This window comes from Acanthaster planci, linkage group LG06, assembly GCF_054643075.1.
Source record: "Acanthaster planci isolate LZ-2023a linkage group LG06, COTS_SCS, whole genome shotgun sequence".
In the NCBI taxonomy this organism is placed as follows: domain Eukaryota; kingdom Metazoa; phylum Echinodermata; class Asteroidea; order Valvatida; family Acanthasteridae; genus Acanthaster; species Acanthaster planci.
The window spans coordinates 5,936,814-5,953,680 of NC_141782.1; the positions used below are offsets into that span (position 1 = coordinate 5,936,814).

General features: G+C 42.7%; 1 protein-coding gene across 8 annotated transcripts in view; it reads right to left on the reverse strand.

The window, feature by feature from the left end:
• LOC110987750 (uncharacterized) overlaps positions 1 to 16,867 on the reverse strand; it is a 523,067-nt gene that overhangs the window by 298,511 nt on the left and 207,689 nt on the right. For all 8 annotated transcript variants that reach the window (XR_015425693.1, XM_087138265.1, XM_087138261.1 and 5 more), the window contains one exon: positions 11,934 to 12,003. Coding sequence is in view for 7 of the 8 variants with exons in the window: in XM_087138265.1 (XP_086994391.1) it covers positions 11,934 to 12,003 (70 nt within the window). In the remaining variant the exon portion in view is untranslated. The remainder of the gene's footprint in view (positions 1 to 11,933; positions 12,004 to 16,867) is intronic.

Here is a 16,867-nt window from a genome sequence, read left to right on the forward strand (position 1 = left end):
CATTGGACAGTTAAGTTCATAACAAACAAAATGTGCCATTTCATCACGAGGAGTACTCAAGAGATCTCATGAAATATCTTTTTGTATGAATGCCACAATAAAAATAATTTAAATAAAACACAATAGCTTATAAACAACTTGGCTATTTATTAAAAAAAATAACTCCAGGAGAAAGCGTTCGATAAGGGCAATGACCACACCTGAGTACTACGGGCACACAGCTTAATACAAGCAACTGCGCAAGCATTAAATTTGTAAATGTTTTCAGATCACATCAAGCACCATCGATGGCATGGATATTCAACTTCCTACACTGCAGTGCACATTTTAAGGATGCAAATTACCAGCGAAAAATTGCGGCAATGATTATCGGGTACAAGAGGGGTTAATGGTTGTGAAACTGGTGGTGCTTAGCAAGCACTCATTGCACTCTGGCTATGGATGTACCAGACATGCCAGAAAATGGTACTTGGCCAGATGTTATAGCCTGGGCAGTTCAAACTCCTGTGTCCTTCCTCCATGGTTTAACATGGTAAAGTATTGCTGTACATCAACCTTTTACATCTCTACAAGTAAACATGCATTTTATTGAGATTAGAAATGTTAATCATTGTAGTGTTATCACTAAACCACTAAATTCATGCCCCTAATAAAGTTATTTTTATTCAAGCCAAAGTCATTGCTCTGTGGAGCTGGATCACAAACAAAAAGAGACTGCTTTTTGCACAATGAGCAGGGTGAAATACCAGCATATTGTACGACACATGAGGCATACAAAATAAATGCATGTACCTGTTGTTACTTGCATGTTTCTCACTCATAAGTTTATTTTATTGCTTTGGCAGTTTGTATAGCATGGCTTTCGCTCCAGTGTCTTGCCGTGTCAACTACATGTATAGTTACTTATGTATCAGCAGTGGGCTATTTTCATAAGGTTCAAGGTTGGCCAGATCCCACACGGGATTTTCTGGTGGTGAAATTATTGACAGGTTGTCGCCAGGATAAACCGGGTGGCGATGAACGGTGGTCAATTGGCCAATGATCTTACCGGTACTGACCCGTATCATTAATGCACTCCCGCTGGTGTGTCACACTAGCTATGAGGCTGCGCTTTTTTGGGCTGCTTTTTTTATGCGCATTCTTTAGACTTATGAGCATTAGCGAGTTTGCCGCAGTTGCCAAGTCTCACATCCAACAATCACTCCTCCATGCTTCCAATGTACACATTCAGGATGCAGACGATGACAATGCAGCAATGTTTATTTCCTTTCGGCACACAAAAGCTAATCAAACTGGTCCTGCTCAAGTTATTCGCTTGGTACACTCAGTTGATGAAAGTGTCTTCCTGGTATGCGCACTGACAAACTTCTCACGGATTCGCCCCAAGTCGCCCGGCGCTTTCTTCTGCCACTTCGGGGGCAAGCCACAGACGCATTATCAAATTAATGCCACTTTGAAAAAAGGTTCTTTGTTTTTTAGGGCTTGTGGATACTCACTTTTACTCTCGCTCCTTTCGCATTAGAATGGCATCAACCGCATCTGGGTTGGGTTTCCCCTGGAACAGATCAGGATGATTGGCCGCTGGCATTCAGAGGCCGCTCAGTGTTATATTCGCCCGCTGGTATCGGGCCATTTTCCCAACGTGTAATCAGACAGAGACAATGGCTTGGGTTGTGTGAATAGCATAGGGAAATATCAACTGATTGGATTATATAAAAAATATATATATATATATACAAATAGATAAAAATAAAAATAAAAATAGTGAAAGTAATACTGATGCTGAACCTCAATAACAACACCAGAACATTCCTTGTTCCTCTCCCCCTTGTTCACAGGGGATGTTTGGATATTGGGGATTCCATCATACATCGAGCAGTGACCACGCTCGGGACTGGGCAAGAAGTCTGCTGGAATGGTCTGGGTGGAGTGAAATATGGTGACCTTCTGTGTAACTGGTGTTTTTTCATGCTTCATGTATTCAGGTTGGTTGCAAGGTCAGGATTGGAAGGACGTATTAAGGTCCAAGGGCACACAGGAAAAGACTGATGCTTTTTACAATTTGCTCACGATTTGTATTTTCCCATTAAACAAACCAAATTGTATGACACAGATAAGCCTAGGATTACTAGTTATATTAAACAGTTAATTCATGAATGTCAGAGTAGTTTTTCGACGAATCCTCCTCTGTGACGTAAGCTGAGAAATTTGATTCAAAGGGAAATCAAAGCTGCCCTAGGTATCATATGCCAATCGTATCAGGAATTTGCAGCATTCTAACCCTCATCAGTGGCATCAATGTGTTAAGAAGGTTGGTAATTCTAAAAGAACTGAACTTGACATGGACATTCCATGAATTGACACGGAAGATTTCATTAGCATGGCAAATGCGATCAATACCAGATTTGCCACTGTTTCTGATTGTTTGGACCCGTTGGATTATTCTAAATTGCCTGCATTCTTGCCTTCTGAAAAACCATTGCCTCGTCTGTTTCCATGGAATGTCTATGCCGTGCTCAGAAAATTAAAATCTGGCAAATCTTGCAGGCCGGACCAAATCCCACCGCGGTTGATCAAAGAATTTGCTTACGAGTTAAGAGTCCTTTTGACAGATATTTTGAATAGCTCTTTTAGTGAGGGTATTGTGCCAGTGCAATGGAAAGAAGCTATAGTGGTTCCCATCCCTAAACAATATCTTTCCAGTATTGATAAACTTCCCCCGGTTTCTCTGACTTCATGTTCTCCCAAGGTTGCTGAAGGTTTTGTAACTCAGTGGACTTTGGATGATATTTGGAAGTAAGATTGATAAACTTGGTAATAATAATAACTTGATAAATTTGATAATATAAAGGGTATTTCTACATGTCACTACCTAGTTAATCTGATGCATTATCTTTTTCGGCGTGCTGAGGAGATTTGGAAACCAGGGTACAGTGGTTCTTACTGATTTTGCCAAGGCATTTGATCTTGTCGACCACACCATTCTTATTCATAAAATAATTGATATGGGTGTTTGTAGTGCTACTGTTCCCTGGGTTTGCAACTTTCTTCAAGGCAGACGCCAAAGAGTGCGGTACAATAATGCGCATTCCCGGTTGAGGTCAATGAGAACTGCAGAATTCCTGGCAGAGGGACCAGGAGAAATGAGGTCTGATGAGCCAGGTTGATAGCCATGAGCCGCGGATGGACAAAGGTAGCTTGAAGCCCCAGCGGCGTAAAAACCTGGTAAGCTCCACGGGACCCGAAGAGGGTCTGATGGGGTACTCTCTGAGGAGTCCCGGCTGGCTTGCCAGAACAGCAATTGACCAGGGAGACAGGGCCCTTGCCAGTCTTGGCAGTGTCCCTGCTTGGGTCTTCCACAGTTGACCACAGAGCTTCCCCATCAGCTCCGTGGGACTGAACGAACCACGGGCCTGGTCAGATCCTGGCTGGAACCCCCTGGACGACAGCCTGGCCTTTTTCCTCGTCCTGGTAGCCAGATAAGACAGGGGAATATGACAAATCCTGACAGCAACCCCCTGAATTCAACTCAATTCAATTCAAGGCCTATAACTCATTTAATTCAGTAATAATTTATTCAGTAGACACAGCGTAACTGGAACGAACCCCGTAGTACCAATAGTAAACACCTGCAGAGTGCACATGCAAGAAAACCAAAGAAAGAACACAAAAATATACACAAAAATAACACTCTTACTAATAAATGGATAAAATCCAGGTTATACTTTATTTACAAAGGAAAGAAAGGTGATCAAATCGACACAGAACCGTGTAGTGAAAACGGAAGCTTGATAAATCAAACATGCATCGAAAGACAAGTCCGTTACGTTACACGGCAGAGAAAAGAAGGACGATCATTGCAGTGAGGCCGCGCTGCATTGTGGGAGGACAGGGTGCACCACGGGTGGTCAAATCTTTTCAGCGAATGAATAATAGGCACATAGAAAATTGGGCATGTAGAGACTGTTTGCGTAGATAGACCGCTGTAGACCTAAATCTAATTTTGTCAAAAACAAATAAATAAACGAAAACTATTACACATGCAGCTAATTTGCTTGCTTTTGAATAGACATTTGAGCCAAGTTGTCTAACATTTTCATGAAAATAAAACAAATCTGATTTAAATAAACAAAATCAGATTAAAATTTTTAAAAATCAGATATTTTTTCTACTTTTTTTTTAAAATAAAAATTAACAACCCCGAAATTGATGTTATTGGTTTATAAAGCTCTACGTGGCAAAGCTTGGTCGTACATCACAGACATGCTTTCTGCTTATGAACCCTCTCGTGTTCTTCGATCCAGTAATAAATATTGACTTTTATGAGCCAAAATCACACTGTACTTTCTGGGACAGGTCATTCTTTGTAGCAGTACCTCATCTATGGAATCTGTATTGCCCTGCCTTACCTGCAAATGATTCTACCACCCTATACCACTAGACAACTCTTATTGCTCACTACTACGTCACCGATGGTCAACAAAGACGTACCTGCTGGTGAGCCACAGGGTCACAAACATGAGTCCTTATCAGGACCATACCTGTGCGTCAACCCAGACCTGGTCTTTGCATCCTCCATCATCGCAAACCAGCAAAGGAAGATTGTCCTCAACTCCATCCCACACACTCAACAATGCCAGATTGGGCTTTAGGTCAACCCTGTCGTAACCCTAAGACACGTACCTTTCCAACGGTGCTTCAACCTGAAAAAAAAAAGCTGAGCGGCAGAAATTCGCCACCAATCTTGACAATGCCATTCAGGACCTGCCTGCCTTGCAAGTACAAATTCTTCATCAAGCTGGTGAAAAAAAAATCATCGAGACACAACATCCCTCGAGGTAGCCACACAAACTGTAGGCTGTAAGAAGATGCTAAGTTCCCCTTTAAGATTGTGTGCAGCAATTCCAAGAAGACCCTTTCTGCCAGGAATCCCTTAATTCCAGGGACACCCTTACGCAATTGATAATTGTAGACAGAAAGAAGAAACGGCAAAACTTTGTTGAGTCCACATATAGGACACACAGCAGCAGGAAGGACTGGAAAACAATCCGCATTCTTTGCAATGACTACACTAAACCATAGCCCAGAATGCAAGTAACTGCTGACCAAGTTGCCAACCAACTCCTCATTAACCACTTGCTGCCGGGGGCAGTTATTTATGTTGATGGTGCTGGTCCGGGATAACTTTCATTTTTTTTCTGTTTTCAAAATTCTTTAAAAATTCCCATCTTCATTTACTGGACACTTACAAACACGTGAAGGACTGTCTGGTGTCCACTCTAGCCTGACAAACAAAATCGATTGCCATCTGAGTATTTCAGCCAGGCCTGCAGCCTTGTGAAAAGAGCCCAGATTGTGCAGTGTTATATAAGTTTCTTTTGTTCATGAACCTGACTCAGTGTGCTGCTGACCTCTTATCAATAGAAGCCAGATTAGCATGCAGCGGTGCTGTGTGGCTCATTGCTGCGGTGGTGGATCGCTTTTGTCCCCGGTGATAATTCGCTCGGTCTAAACCGTGGTATCCTATTTCAAAACAAGGCTGGATTATCTCCACTTTTGAGAGTGAAAAAATGTCGGTAATGTCCAGCAGCCTGGTCTTTTGTTCCGGGTACACTCTTTTGTTACAAGGCCCTGTTCCCTTTGAGTTCGGAGACCCCGGCCACACATATAAAGCATATGTGTCTGGATCCGGAATCCCTGGCAGGAAGTGGTTAATAGTAGAGCCAACCCAGACTGCCATCGAAGCCGTGCCAAACTCCTGGAAGAAGACCGTGCTCACTCCCGGGAGCCCACCAGCTTTACCAGACCTCCAACCTGAAGGAGCTTTGTGATGGCATCGGTGCTATGACCAACAAGGCAGCTGGTCTCAATGACATATTGAGTGAACAAATCAAGCACCTTGGGCCCAAGAAAATCCAGTGGTTTCTGGACATGTTCAACTCTGGCTTAGTAACCAACAACATACCTAAGCTTTGATGGAAAGCCAGAGTCATCACTCTACTCAAACCTGGGAAAGACCCCACCATACCAAAGAACTACAGGCCTATCTCACTGCCGTGTCACAAATTCAAGCTGTTCAAGGGCTTTGTCCTTAAACCATCTTACTCTCTTTGTAGATTAACACGTCATTCCGGACCAGGCAGGTTTCCGGCCAGGGAAGTCCTGCACAGGGCAACTCCTGAACCTAACGCAGTTTACTGAAGATGGCTATGAAAGGGGTTCATTACTGGAGCTGCATCTGTAGACCCCTCAGCAGCATATGACCCAGTAAATCAATCCAATACCCACACAAAAGCTCTTCACAATGACCAATGATGTGAAATTCACTGAGATCATCTGTACTCTCCTCTCTAACAGGTGTTTCTTCTTGGATCTGCATGGTAGTCACAGCAGATGGTGGAGGTAGAAAAATGGCCTCCCCAAGGAAGTGTTCTTGCACCCTTGCAATTCAACATCTACACCAATGACCAGCCTATTCACCAAAACACCAAGAGCTTCCCTCAATGCAGACAACCTTTGCATTGCTTCTCAGCAACACTCTTTTGAGGAAGTAGAGGAAACCCTCACTGCTGCTCTGTAAGGCCTCACCCCTATCTACACAGCAAACCATCTTTGTGCAAATCAAGACAAGACCCAGTTAAGTGCATTTCACCTCAAGAACCATGAAGCAAACCGACAACTGGAAATGCAATGGTACGGAAAATGGCCAGAGCAAACTCACAAACCAGTCTACCTTGGTATCACACTGGATCCCACCTTCTTACACAGATCACATCACCAGCACCAAGGCAGAGACTCCTGCAAGGAACAGCATCCTCAGAAAATGGGTTGCTGATGCCAATACCATCCAAACAATTGTCCTAGCCCTCTGCTTATCTGTTGGTGCATATGCATCTCCAGTCTGGTGCAGATCAGTCCACACCTCCAAGGTAGCACTGCTCTAAATGCTGCTTGCAGAGCCATCACAGGTCACCTCAAACCAACTAGAGTTGCCTTTACTTGCGTGGGCCTCCGCAAATAAGAAGGCAGGTCCTGACCCAAAAGGAAAAGCTAAAACAAGAGAGCAACCCCCTCCATCTTCTCTTCGAGAGGGAACCACCTCCAAAAAGACTCAAATCCGGACACAGGTTCCTCCATCCAGCCCCGGCCCTCAACATCAGTCCTCCTCCCAATCCAGGTCCTCAACATCAATTTTTACTCCCAATGGGTTGACCTTTGGTTGACCCATCTCCAGTGTGCTCTGCACAGAGTACCCATCACTCCGAAAGAGTGTCTTCCATCTGGCTAATGCGAGACATGGCTCTTCTGGGCTTGCCTCAACCGCCTTTGCACCGCAACAGGCTGCTGCAAGATCCTTATAGATGGACGGCTTCAACACAGAAGGAACAACTACATATGACTGCGGTGAAGAGCAGACGAACTACCCGCTGGCAAGAAGAAGATCTGTGGAATTGTCTATGTGCAGAAACTTTAGAAACCATCCACATCTTCAAAACATCATTCAAAACTCACCTCATATTGTTGGCCTTCAATTAACCACTCCAGTTGCAGACCTGCCAACCTTTACAATCGCAAAAGTGTATTCGGAGGTTCCGAAATGTGTATTGTTCAATAAAAATGTGTATTATCCCAAACAAACAGGAAAGACAAGCTTATAAGTACCTTTGCGTGACTACATACTATTTGAACTTGAATACTTCACTTATTATGGACCTTATAATTTCCTGGTGTTGCTCACAGCAGTTGCTTTCTTACATTTACGCAACAGTTCATTTTGTTGTGCACGTTGCTGCCATGGCCTGGCTGTAGCTTAGGTGTATATTTTGTTTATGAGAGAGTCTGACAGGACTGCAGTGCTGCTGTGGGTCACATTCTTCGTTTCAGCGATGTCACGGTGTTTACCGGTCATGGGATTTAGCGTAAACACAAAGAATTACAAGTAGTACTTCAACTAGCGTCGACAAAGTGTCAACAACTTGAAAATACCCTCTAAAGATTTAAAAATAGTTTTATCTAAATTTAGAGATTCTAAGACCTGTCACTGCATAAAAGAAACACCGAATTTATTTCCAGATTCACGCAGAAAAACTAAATTTTTTCGCGATGTATGGAGGCCCCCATCTTTCTTTACTCTATCATCCATGCAAAAACAAGATGGCGGCCAGTTAGGCTGCACAAGCAGGCCCGAATTTGTCGCTCAAATTTCTACCTTCGTACACGATTGGCCGCTCGTGAAGGTGAGCATGCACCAAAAATTTTGAAAATGGTGCCCCTTGTTATCGCTTATGAATATTAATTTTTAATCCCTTGGGAGATAAACTTAAAACGACTCTCCAATTACATCCCCTCTTTCCAGTGACGACATCGTATCTGGTGGTTTCTAGTCACCCCAGTTGATCAGATGGATTCATCAAAATGATAAATATTTTTTAAATGATAAAAATATTCCATTCCAAAGTAAATTTATGCAAGTTCAAATTTTTGACACACATTTGAATAAAATTGTAAATTTTTTCAGTATTTGTCGGAAAAAGTAAGGATATTTTTAAAACTGCATTTTTTACAGAAATCTACCTTCTTAAATTTGGTGAACGAGGGTCCAGTGTTCATTATTTGCACTGCAGGAAGACAGCTAAAATTTTTTTTAGTCATGAAAACTCACCCTTGAATATCATATTTTTGGTGACATTTCAATTTGAAATTGCACGTGATGCACTGTGTACCATGTCATGAAAAGTTGGAGAATTATCTACTTTGGAACTAATACTGCATGTTTCGCGAAAATGTGAAAATATGGGCTTGTTTGTTTCTGTCGGAGATCAGGAACGTTGGAATCGCCCATGGCTACAACGCTTGGCAAGCCATCTGGTGTGCCTGGAAACTGACACCCGTGGGAAGAAAGCTGACACCGGCCCTACCTTCACGAAACCGCAGCCGGCTGCCTTGTGGTTGGCTGCCGTTGAGCTGAGCTTGGGGCCCGCACCCACTGCAGTGACTGACGGATTCCTCCATGTCGTGACCATAGAAGCCCCACTTTCACAGCTCTGTATATGCTGAAGACCACATTTTACTACCTTGGCAGTCCTGGCAATACTTCAGTACTTGGTCCAGAATGATATCGTTTCGCATTGTGCGAGCCCAATTGATGTTTGGAAATGTTAAAAGGTCGGCCTAGGCTTAAATTAAATGCTTTTTGTCAATCTCGGTTGGCTGAAAAATAAGACCTGCGAAAAACGAACATGACGGATCATTTTTGTATGTGTGTGGTGAACTTTATACTGGCAAACATCTGTAATTTATTCGCATGGCCTGGCTTGTCTTGGGGTCAACAGGTGATTGTTAGTTACATTTTTGGCAGGAATTTGTTGCAGTTGATAAAGGCAGCATTTACACTTCACGTTAAACACAAAAACAATCAAAAGAAACATCTTTTCTTATTTAATTTGAATTGAAGTGATTCTGACACAAGATAAGGAATGCCATTGGAAATCTATAAATATGGAGAAACCTGCCAATTATTTTTACAACCTTTTGATAGTACATGAATGTTCACATTATATTTTTTCCAGTTGGAGCAATTACACAGATACCGTAATGCCTGAGCTGATGATTGGAATTTCAAGCATTTCAAGGATGACTCTGATGACTGCAAGGAAAGAATTAAAAATTAGTCGAAGTGAGTTGAAGCGTACAATGACGAATGACATTTATTAAGCGGCAAAGATTTATTTGAAGTTTTCAAATTATTTGATATAAAATGTAAGACTGGTGAGTATTTTGGATGTAAACCTTCAAAGCACATATGCTGTCCAAGACTCCATGTAGGTATCGCGCATGTATCTGCATTGCTGAAGTGAATCAACAGGAAAGTGTGAAAAAACAGGTGTTTCAAAAAGATTTTTTTGTGCAGAAACGAATTGTTTTGAATGCAGAATGTACCCCCAAGGTTTTGTTCATGTAATAGACCTCACAGTAAAGTTTCATGTTTTATGTACAAATTTTTTTACCCTCATTAAATGCGGTTGAGCAACAAAGCCATTACACAATTTCATAATTCAGGCATTCTATCCATACAGCTGTTGTTGAGGTCTTTGAAAATGACTACAAACGCAGGAAATCTGGACCATTTAAAGAAGTAAAGGCAGCTTAACGAAAAAACGAGATGTGTAAAACTTCTGTACTGAATTGTGATTGACATTTTCAATAAATCAACAAAACACTGAATTTTGCTTGCAGTCTAAGCTCCCTCGTTTCCTTGTTAATTAATGTTTGGTGGTTTTGTATTGTCATCATTGACAGTTCAAGACATTATTTAATGTATTCTCTTATCTAAGTGTACTTATTTCCAAGACTTTTAAGACTCTCAAAACTTAATTTAATGTTCACTGGTAACCTGTCATTGGTCTTAAGAGATTGGCAAAGCTGAAGCTACCCAAGCGACATATGCGAAGTTGCAGTTGGAGTTGCAAAAAGGAGAAAAAATAGAGGTGCGAAACAAGTGAAACACCTTTAAAAAATTGGAAAGTCTTTTTGGAATGTTTTGAGTTAAGACGGGTTGATCTATTTGAATGATTCATTATTTTAAAGTCTCCAAACAAAATGGGATGTTTGCTTTATCACGAAACCGGTAAAGTGTACGTGAATGTGGCTATTTTTCAACGCACGGGTAAGTTCCTATTCAATCACACGTGAACTTAACCTTCTAAATCCAAAATAGGCCGACGAGATCGGGCAATCTTACTTACCAAAAAATGTTAGCTTGATAGTGACAATATTAAAAAATTACATCAACTCTTGGACTACAGCAACAACCCAACAAAGTCTCCGTAAAAAATGCGGTTTGTAAATGCTAAAATTGTACTTTGAAGTTCGTTTTTTTACGCGCGGAAATGTCTACGTGCATTAACATAGTGACATCACAGTCGTGGACGAATCATATCATCTCGCGTGGTTTCAGGTTACAAAAACCTAATTACAAATGTGCATATTCAAACCGAATTGTCATGCGCGCCATTAATCATGATCGTTCGCGCGTATATCATTTTTGATAATATGATACGTTGAATATGATATGTAGGAGTTTTACTAATATTGTATATATAGAATATTTGTATAAAAATACTTGAATATTTAGTTAATGCTTTGTTGACGCCTGTTGACATTTGTTGACGCTAAACAGCACGACCCATGTTTACTGCTTTCGATATGGCGAGATACATCATAACTCCCACTATGCCAATGTATGCATGACACTGGAGTCAGAAATACACAAAGTGCAGCGAGTGTAGTTTTTACCTCCCTGGGAAGGTAATATGAACTCAAATTTCTCCGTATATTTCCTTTTGAAGCATTGCTTCCGTTTTGGGGTGTCTTTTTTAGAAGTTGAAGCAATCTTCATTCACGCAGTTTTATGATTACGTCGGGAAATTTTTGGCATGCACACAAATGTACACTCCACAATGCATGCTGATCGGTTTGGTATGTGACATTCTGATTGGTTGATACGTGCGCTACCAGGGGCATGTGTACATCGCGTACACCAATCACAAATGCTTTACTTAACGAGTTTGCGATATAAAAACGGCATGACATATGACTTAGTCTTACTCGAAGCCACTTTAGCTATTTTAGCTTAGATTTCACACTGTGCCCTCGGTTTTTCAGTCCATGTCAAAATTATCGAAATACGTATTTTATGATGATAAAAAGGTACGGTCATATTTTCATCAATTTTTCATACAAAATACGCCAAAACTGTACTGCAGTTGTTTACAGTTTTGTTATATTTGTTTGCTCTTATTATGTTCAGCATGCTGTTTTCTTTTGCTTGTTTATGTATAGGGCCTTGAGCACCTTTATGGTGGATATGTTTTGAGCTTGATAAATGTCTATTAGTATTATCATCTCAAGCAGAACAACAAAGTAGATATTACCTTGAACCACTCGTCCCTCTCTTTTTCAATGTCTGCTGCTGATACATTTGCACTTGGAATGATGCGAAAACTATATCAACACACATTGAAAAAAAAATTAATCAGTCAAATGGTGACACCATACTTGGGAAAAGAAGGTGAAAGTCATTGATTGAATGTATACTCATTAGGCATGCAACACAAAACACACAAAAAGCTGAGAAATTCCAAGCTACACAAGGCATTGTAGAAAGTATTTCAATAAGCCTTTTTGTGAGTTAACTTTGAATAAAATCTGTAAAACAGGTTTCTTCAAATTCATGTGAACATAACAATTTGAATTCCCCATACTACAGACATTGTTGCTATACCTTATGATTCAGGGCAAGCCCCACTGTGCATTGACTTGAAGAGATATATTTCATTGAAGAGCGCCCCTTTAATGTTGCATGATGTGTCACATGATGACGTAATCATCCCATGATGTTAATTTTCTTCTGAAACACTTGCCTTTCTAGCCAGCTCCCAAGTTTCAACCCAATAACTTGTAGTTCATAAGATATAGAGCTTTAAAGAGAGCATGTTTAATGTCACATGACTTGTCATCATCCCATCAGGTAAATTTTGGTGTGTAAAAGTTCCCTTTCTAGCCATCTGCCAAGTTTCAACCAATTGCACTCGTACTACATGAAAAATAGTGCTTTAAAGAGTGCACCCTTGATGACAGGTGACTTGTCACCTGATGATGTCATCATCATATCAGGTAAATTTGGGCTGAACAATTCCCTTTCCAGCTATACACAAAGTACACAAAGTTTCAACTCCATTAGAGATATATTTCTTTGAAAAGTGCCCCTTTAACCCCTTCGTGCCGGGACGCGGCTAGAAACGCCGTAAAAATTGAGGTCCTCAGCCCGCTTTTCAGCTATTATTCTCGACCCACGCTCGAGCGAACACGGTGAAAGAAGGCAGACCCTGTCTCTTGTATATATGGTAATTGGCCTTTGTGTGTAGCCCAGAAATGAAAAGACCAAATTTGCATCTTAACCACCAGCTTCACAATAGTCCCCACTTTGAAAAGAGGCAACGGGAATGTGGAAGCGTGAGTAGAGCTGCATGCCACTGAACAATCAGCCTTTTCACCATGAAATTCAAAGTGTGCAGAGCACGTAGGGTCACAAACCCAGAATTTGCGGTTTGGCAGGTGGCCTTCGTTGCCAAGCGAGGCTGGAATTCTTGGAGTCGGCTTTCGGAAAGAAATTCCCATCACGAGGGGTAAATGTCACATGACTTGTAAAATTGTAAAATTGACATCATCTGATGATGACGTCAATTTTACACTTCCCTTTCTATAGCCATCTGCCAAGTTTCAACCCAATCGAACTTGTACTTCACGAGATACAGTGCTTCAAAGGAGGCACATATAATGTCACATGATTTGTCACCTGATGACATCATCCTCACATTGCAAAAATTAAGAATAAGTAAATTAATAATCCAGTCACTGGATTCAAATAGTTAATCGCACCAGGGTCTGACCACATTCCTAAATGGTGGAATGGTCACAGGAATATTCTATTGGACTTTAAAAGTTCATGAATTTCATCCCTCATTGGATTCTAAGCTTTGTATTGCCAGGGCATGGGCGAGGCCAGTCCCTCGTTAAGGTCGGCGACCATTTAGACCCGGTTTGAAAAGGGCCCCCCGGTAGCCTGTCTTTTCACACTGGAACACTTGTAAGTGCGCTACAATGACGATCAATCTAGACACGTAAACCACACCATGACTGCAAAATCTGACTTGCAGGAATTGGCCCAACTGTTACCATGGGCCCACTGTAGCCAGTGCGTTGACAGGCCAACTGATGGCTCTTTGCGGTGGCTGCGGCAATGCATTGGAGATCTTTGTGTATGCCGCACACGCCACACGTATGGAAGTTAAGTCTGGCCCAACTGCTTGCGCTCACCCGTGCGATGGTTGCCTAATTAGAGCCACAAGCCACAGCATGCTCAGGCGCAGTGGAACAACCACGTGACTGCAACGCAGAGCTTTTGCATAGCCAAATCTCACTCCCAAAAATAAACAAAAGTTTGAAAATAAACAACGAAGAACAAACAATAAAAACAGACACCAATAGCATTTTTGTTTTTACAAAATTTTATTGAAGTGCAAAAAGGTGCGCCCTCATGTGATGAAAAAAGTCGTCTGACTCTTCGGGAAACCCTGCCTGAGTAAGCATGTGCAAGGCGCTGCGTTGCGGGCAGTATCAGAAACGGGACCAGCACAATGCGTCACACATTCACAACGCAAAAGAACGATTTGCCACACAAAGTACACAATTTAAATGATTTACAGTACATTATTTTATAGCCGGGGTGACCTAACTTATTTTATAGCCGGGGTGACCGAACTTATCAAAGCCTGGAATAAAAGTACGAGCTCCTGAGAGCTGCTGGGCACTGCCAATCAATCCCTGTATTCTTTCAGCGCAGAGCGCTGCAATTAGCGGAGGTAATCCGTGTATTGTTTTGCAGAGCGCATTTGTTTGCGCTGCCGGGCGCTCACAGGGGATTATTGCTGCACTGCACCGAAGACAACGCACAGGCTGTGCGGGCTCATTATGCACCTGCGCCCCATGAATGACCCGGCCCGGACACTGCTGGCCCTTGCCACATTGACTGATAGGGCACGGCCCTCACTGCTTGAGAATAAAAACGCTGTGCAGTGTTCACATGTGTTCATATTGGGTATCGTGTTATTTAGAGTACAGACAACATGGCTGAAGTTATATCCGGAGAGTCCAGTTCTTCCAGTGAAAGCGAGTTTTATCTGAGTTCAGACGAAGTTTCTTCGTCTTTTTCATCACCGCCGTCGCCTGCTCAAGTACAATCAAGTACAGAAATTGACAGTGATGTACCCTTGGTGGTATATGCCAAGCGCAAGAGACAGTCCCTTACACAGACCGCCACGTCGACCAGCAGCAGTGCTGCACCATTCCGGTGGACAGATGAAGACAGTACACCGCTGAAGTACGGCTTCACCAGTAATGGTTGTGCCGTCGATCCCCGCCTGCATCGCAGCTCAACCTGCAGTGAAGCCTTTGAACTGTTTTTTGACGACGTTCTCTACAACAAGATAGTGCAAGAGAGTAACCGGTATGCCGTGCAGAGGCCCGCATAGACATCGGCGCACATGCGATCATGGACTGATCTGAACACTAGAGAACTGAAGGCCTTTCTGGGCCTTTGCATAATGACGGGCATTGCGAAGCACCCCACCCTTCATAGCTTCTGGTCCACCGACCCACTACTGAAGATGAGCCTATTCCCGTCCGTCATGCCCCGAGATCGCTTCCTTGCCATCCTGCAGTCCCTGCACTTCAACGATAACACCGCCATGCCAGATGACTGCATTGACCGCCTCTTCAAAAGTGCGCCCAGTCATTTGAAGTTTGCCACTGTCTACGTGATTCAATGGGACATTTCCGTTGACGACTCCCTACTTAAGTTTTACGGGCGTCTCCGCTTCGCTACCTACAACCCCAGAAAGAGGGCCCGCTTCGGCATCAAGATGTACAAGTTGTGCCAGAGCACGGGGAGTGCCTCCGGGTACTGCTACAACTTCAAAATCTACAGCGGCCAAAGTAAAGGAGACCTCCCACCAACTACACAAGTGGTGATGGACCTGGTGAACGACCGGGCCTTCAGCAGTCCTGATTTGTTTCGACGACTTCACAACCAGAAGTTCAACGTCGTCGGCATTGTCATGGAGAACAGAAAAGGGATGCCGAAAGACCTGCAGTCCGTCAAGCTGAAGCGGGGCGAAACAGCATCCCGGTCAGCCGACCTGGGTGTCAGCGGTTCTCTCCTGGCCATGGTGTGGCGAGACAAGCGCAACATCCGTATGCTCTCCACCATGCATACGGCAGACATCCGTGGCACCGGCAAGCAAGACAGGACAGGGCAGGAAAAGCAGAAACTGACCTGTGTCATCGAGTACAATGCCCTGATGGGGGGCGTTGACAAGAGCGACCAACTAGCGGCAAATCATCGAGCAACTCGTAAGTCCCTCAAGTGGTACAAGAAGCTCTTCTTCTCCCTGCTCAACTTGACGCTGGTGAACAGCTACGCCGTGTACCTGGCCGTTGGTCACCGCCTCTCCTTCCTCGACTACCGCTTGAGTCTTGTCCGTGAGCTGCTGTTTGATGAGCCCTTGCCCGAGTACCGCCCTCAGCACGATACTCCACCAGTCTCCAACTCCCACTTTGTCAGCTGACACTTCCCCGTGGACTTTGAGAGGACCAGCTATGGCGACTTCCGCTACCGGCGGTGTGTCCTCTGCGCTTCCCGTGGTCTACGAAAGAAGACACACTTCAAGTGCGACACGTGAACCAGCCCCTCTGCGCTGCCCCCTGCTTCAAGGAGTACCATACCGTCCACTAATTGACACTTTGAACCTTTATTTTAAAAGTGGCACATTTCCTTGTAATGGTTTTACTAGGTCATGTTTTCAACCTTTGAAAAAAATGTCAAAAAAAGACAAAGTTTCTGGAAAGTACTTTTTATTCCTTGCACCGGTGTTTGATTTTCATTTGATTAGAAAGAGTGGAAATTTATTTTACTACTTTTATGAGTTCAACTATTTCAATGAGAAATGAAAAGAAAACACAAGAGAAATGACAAGAAGAAAATAAGAGAAAAAGAAGTTCTCTCCAAATATTTGTCTGTGTGTGTATTTCTATGTGTACTTTATTTATTGGTTTCTAAATTTTACTTGAAATTGTTTTGGAAATAAAGTTGGGGAAGGGAAATATCTTACACTATGGGAGGGAAAATGAACAAGTTGGGAGATAAAATATGAGAGTGGTTTGGGGGGGATTTAAGTTTGGTAGATGGAAAAATATATAACAGAAAAAAAAACCAATAGCTTCAAAATATAGCGAAAGTTACACGCAG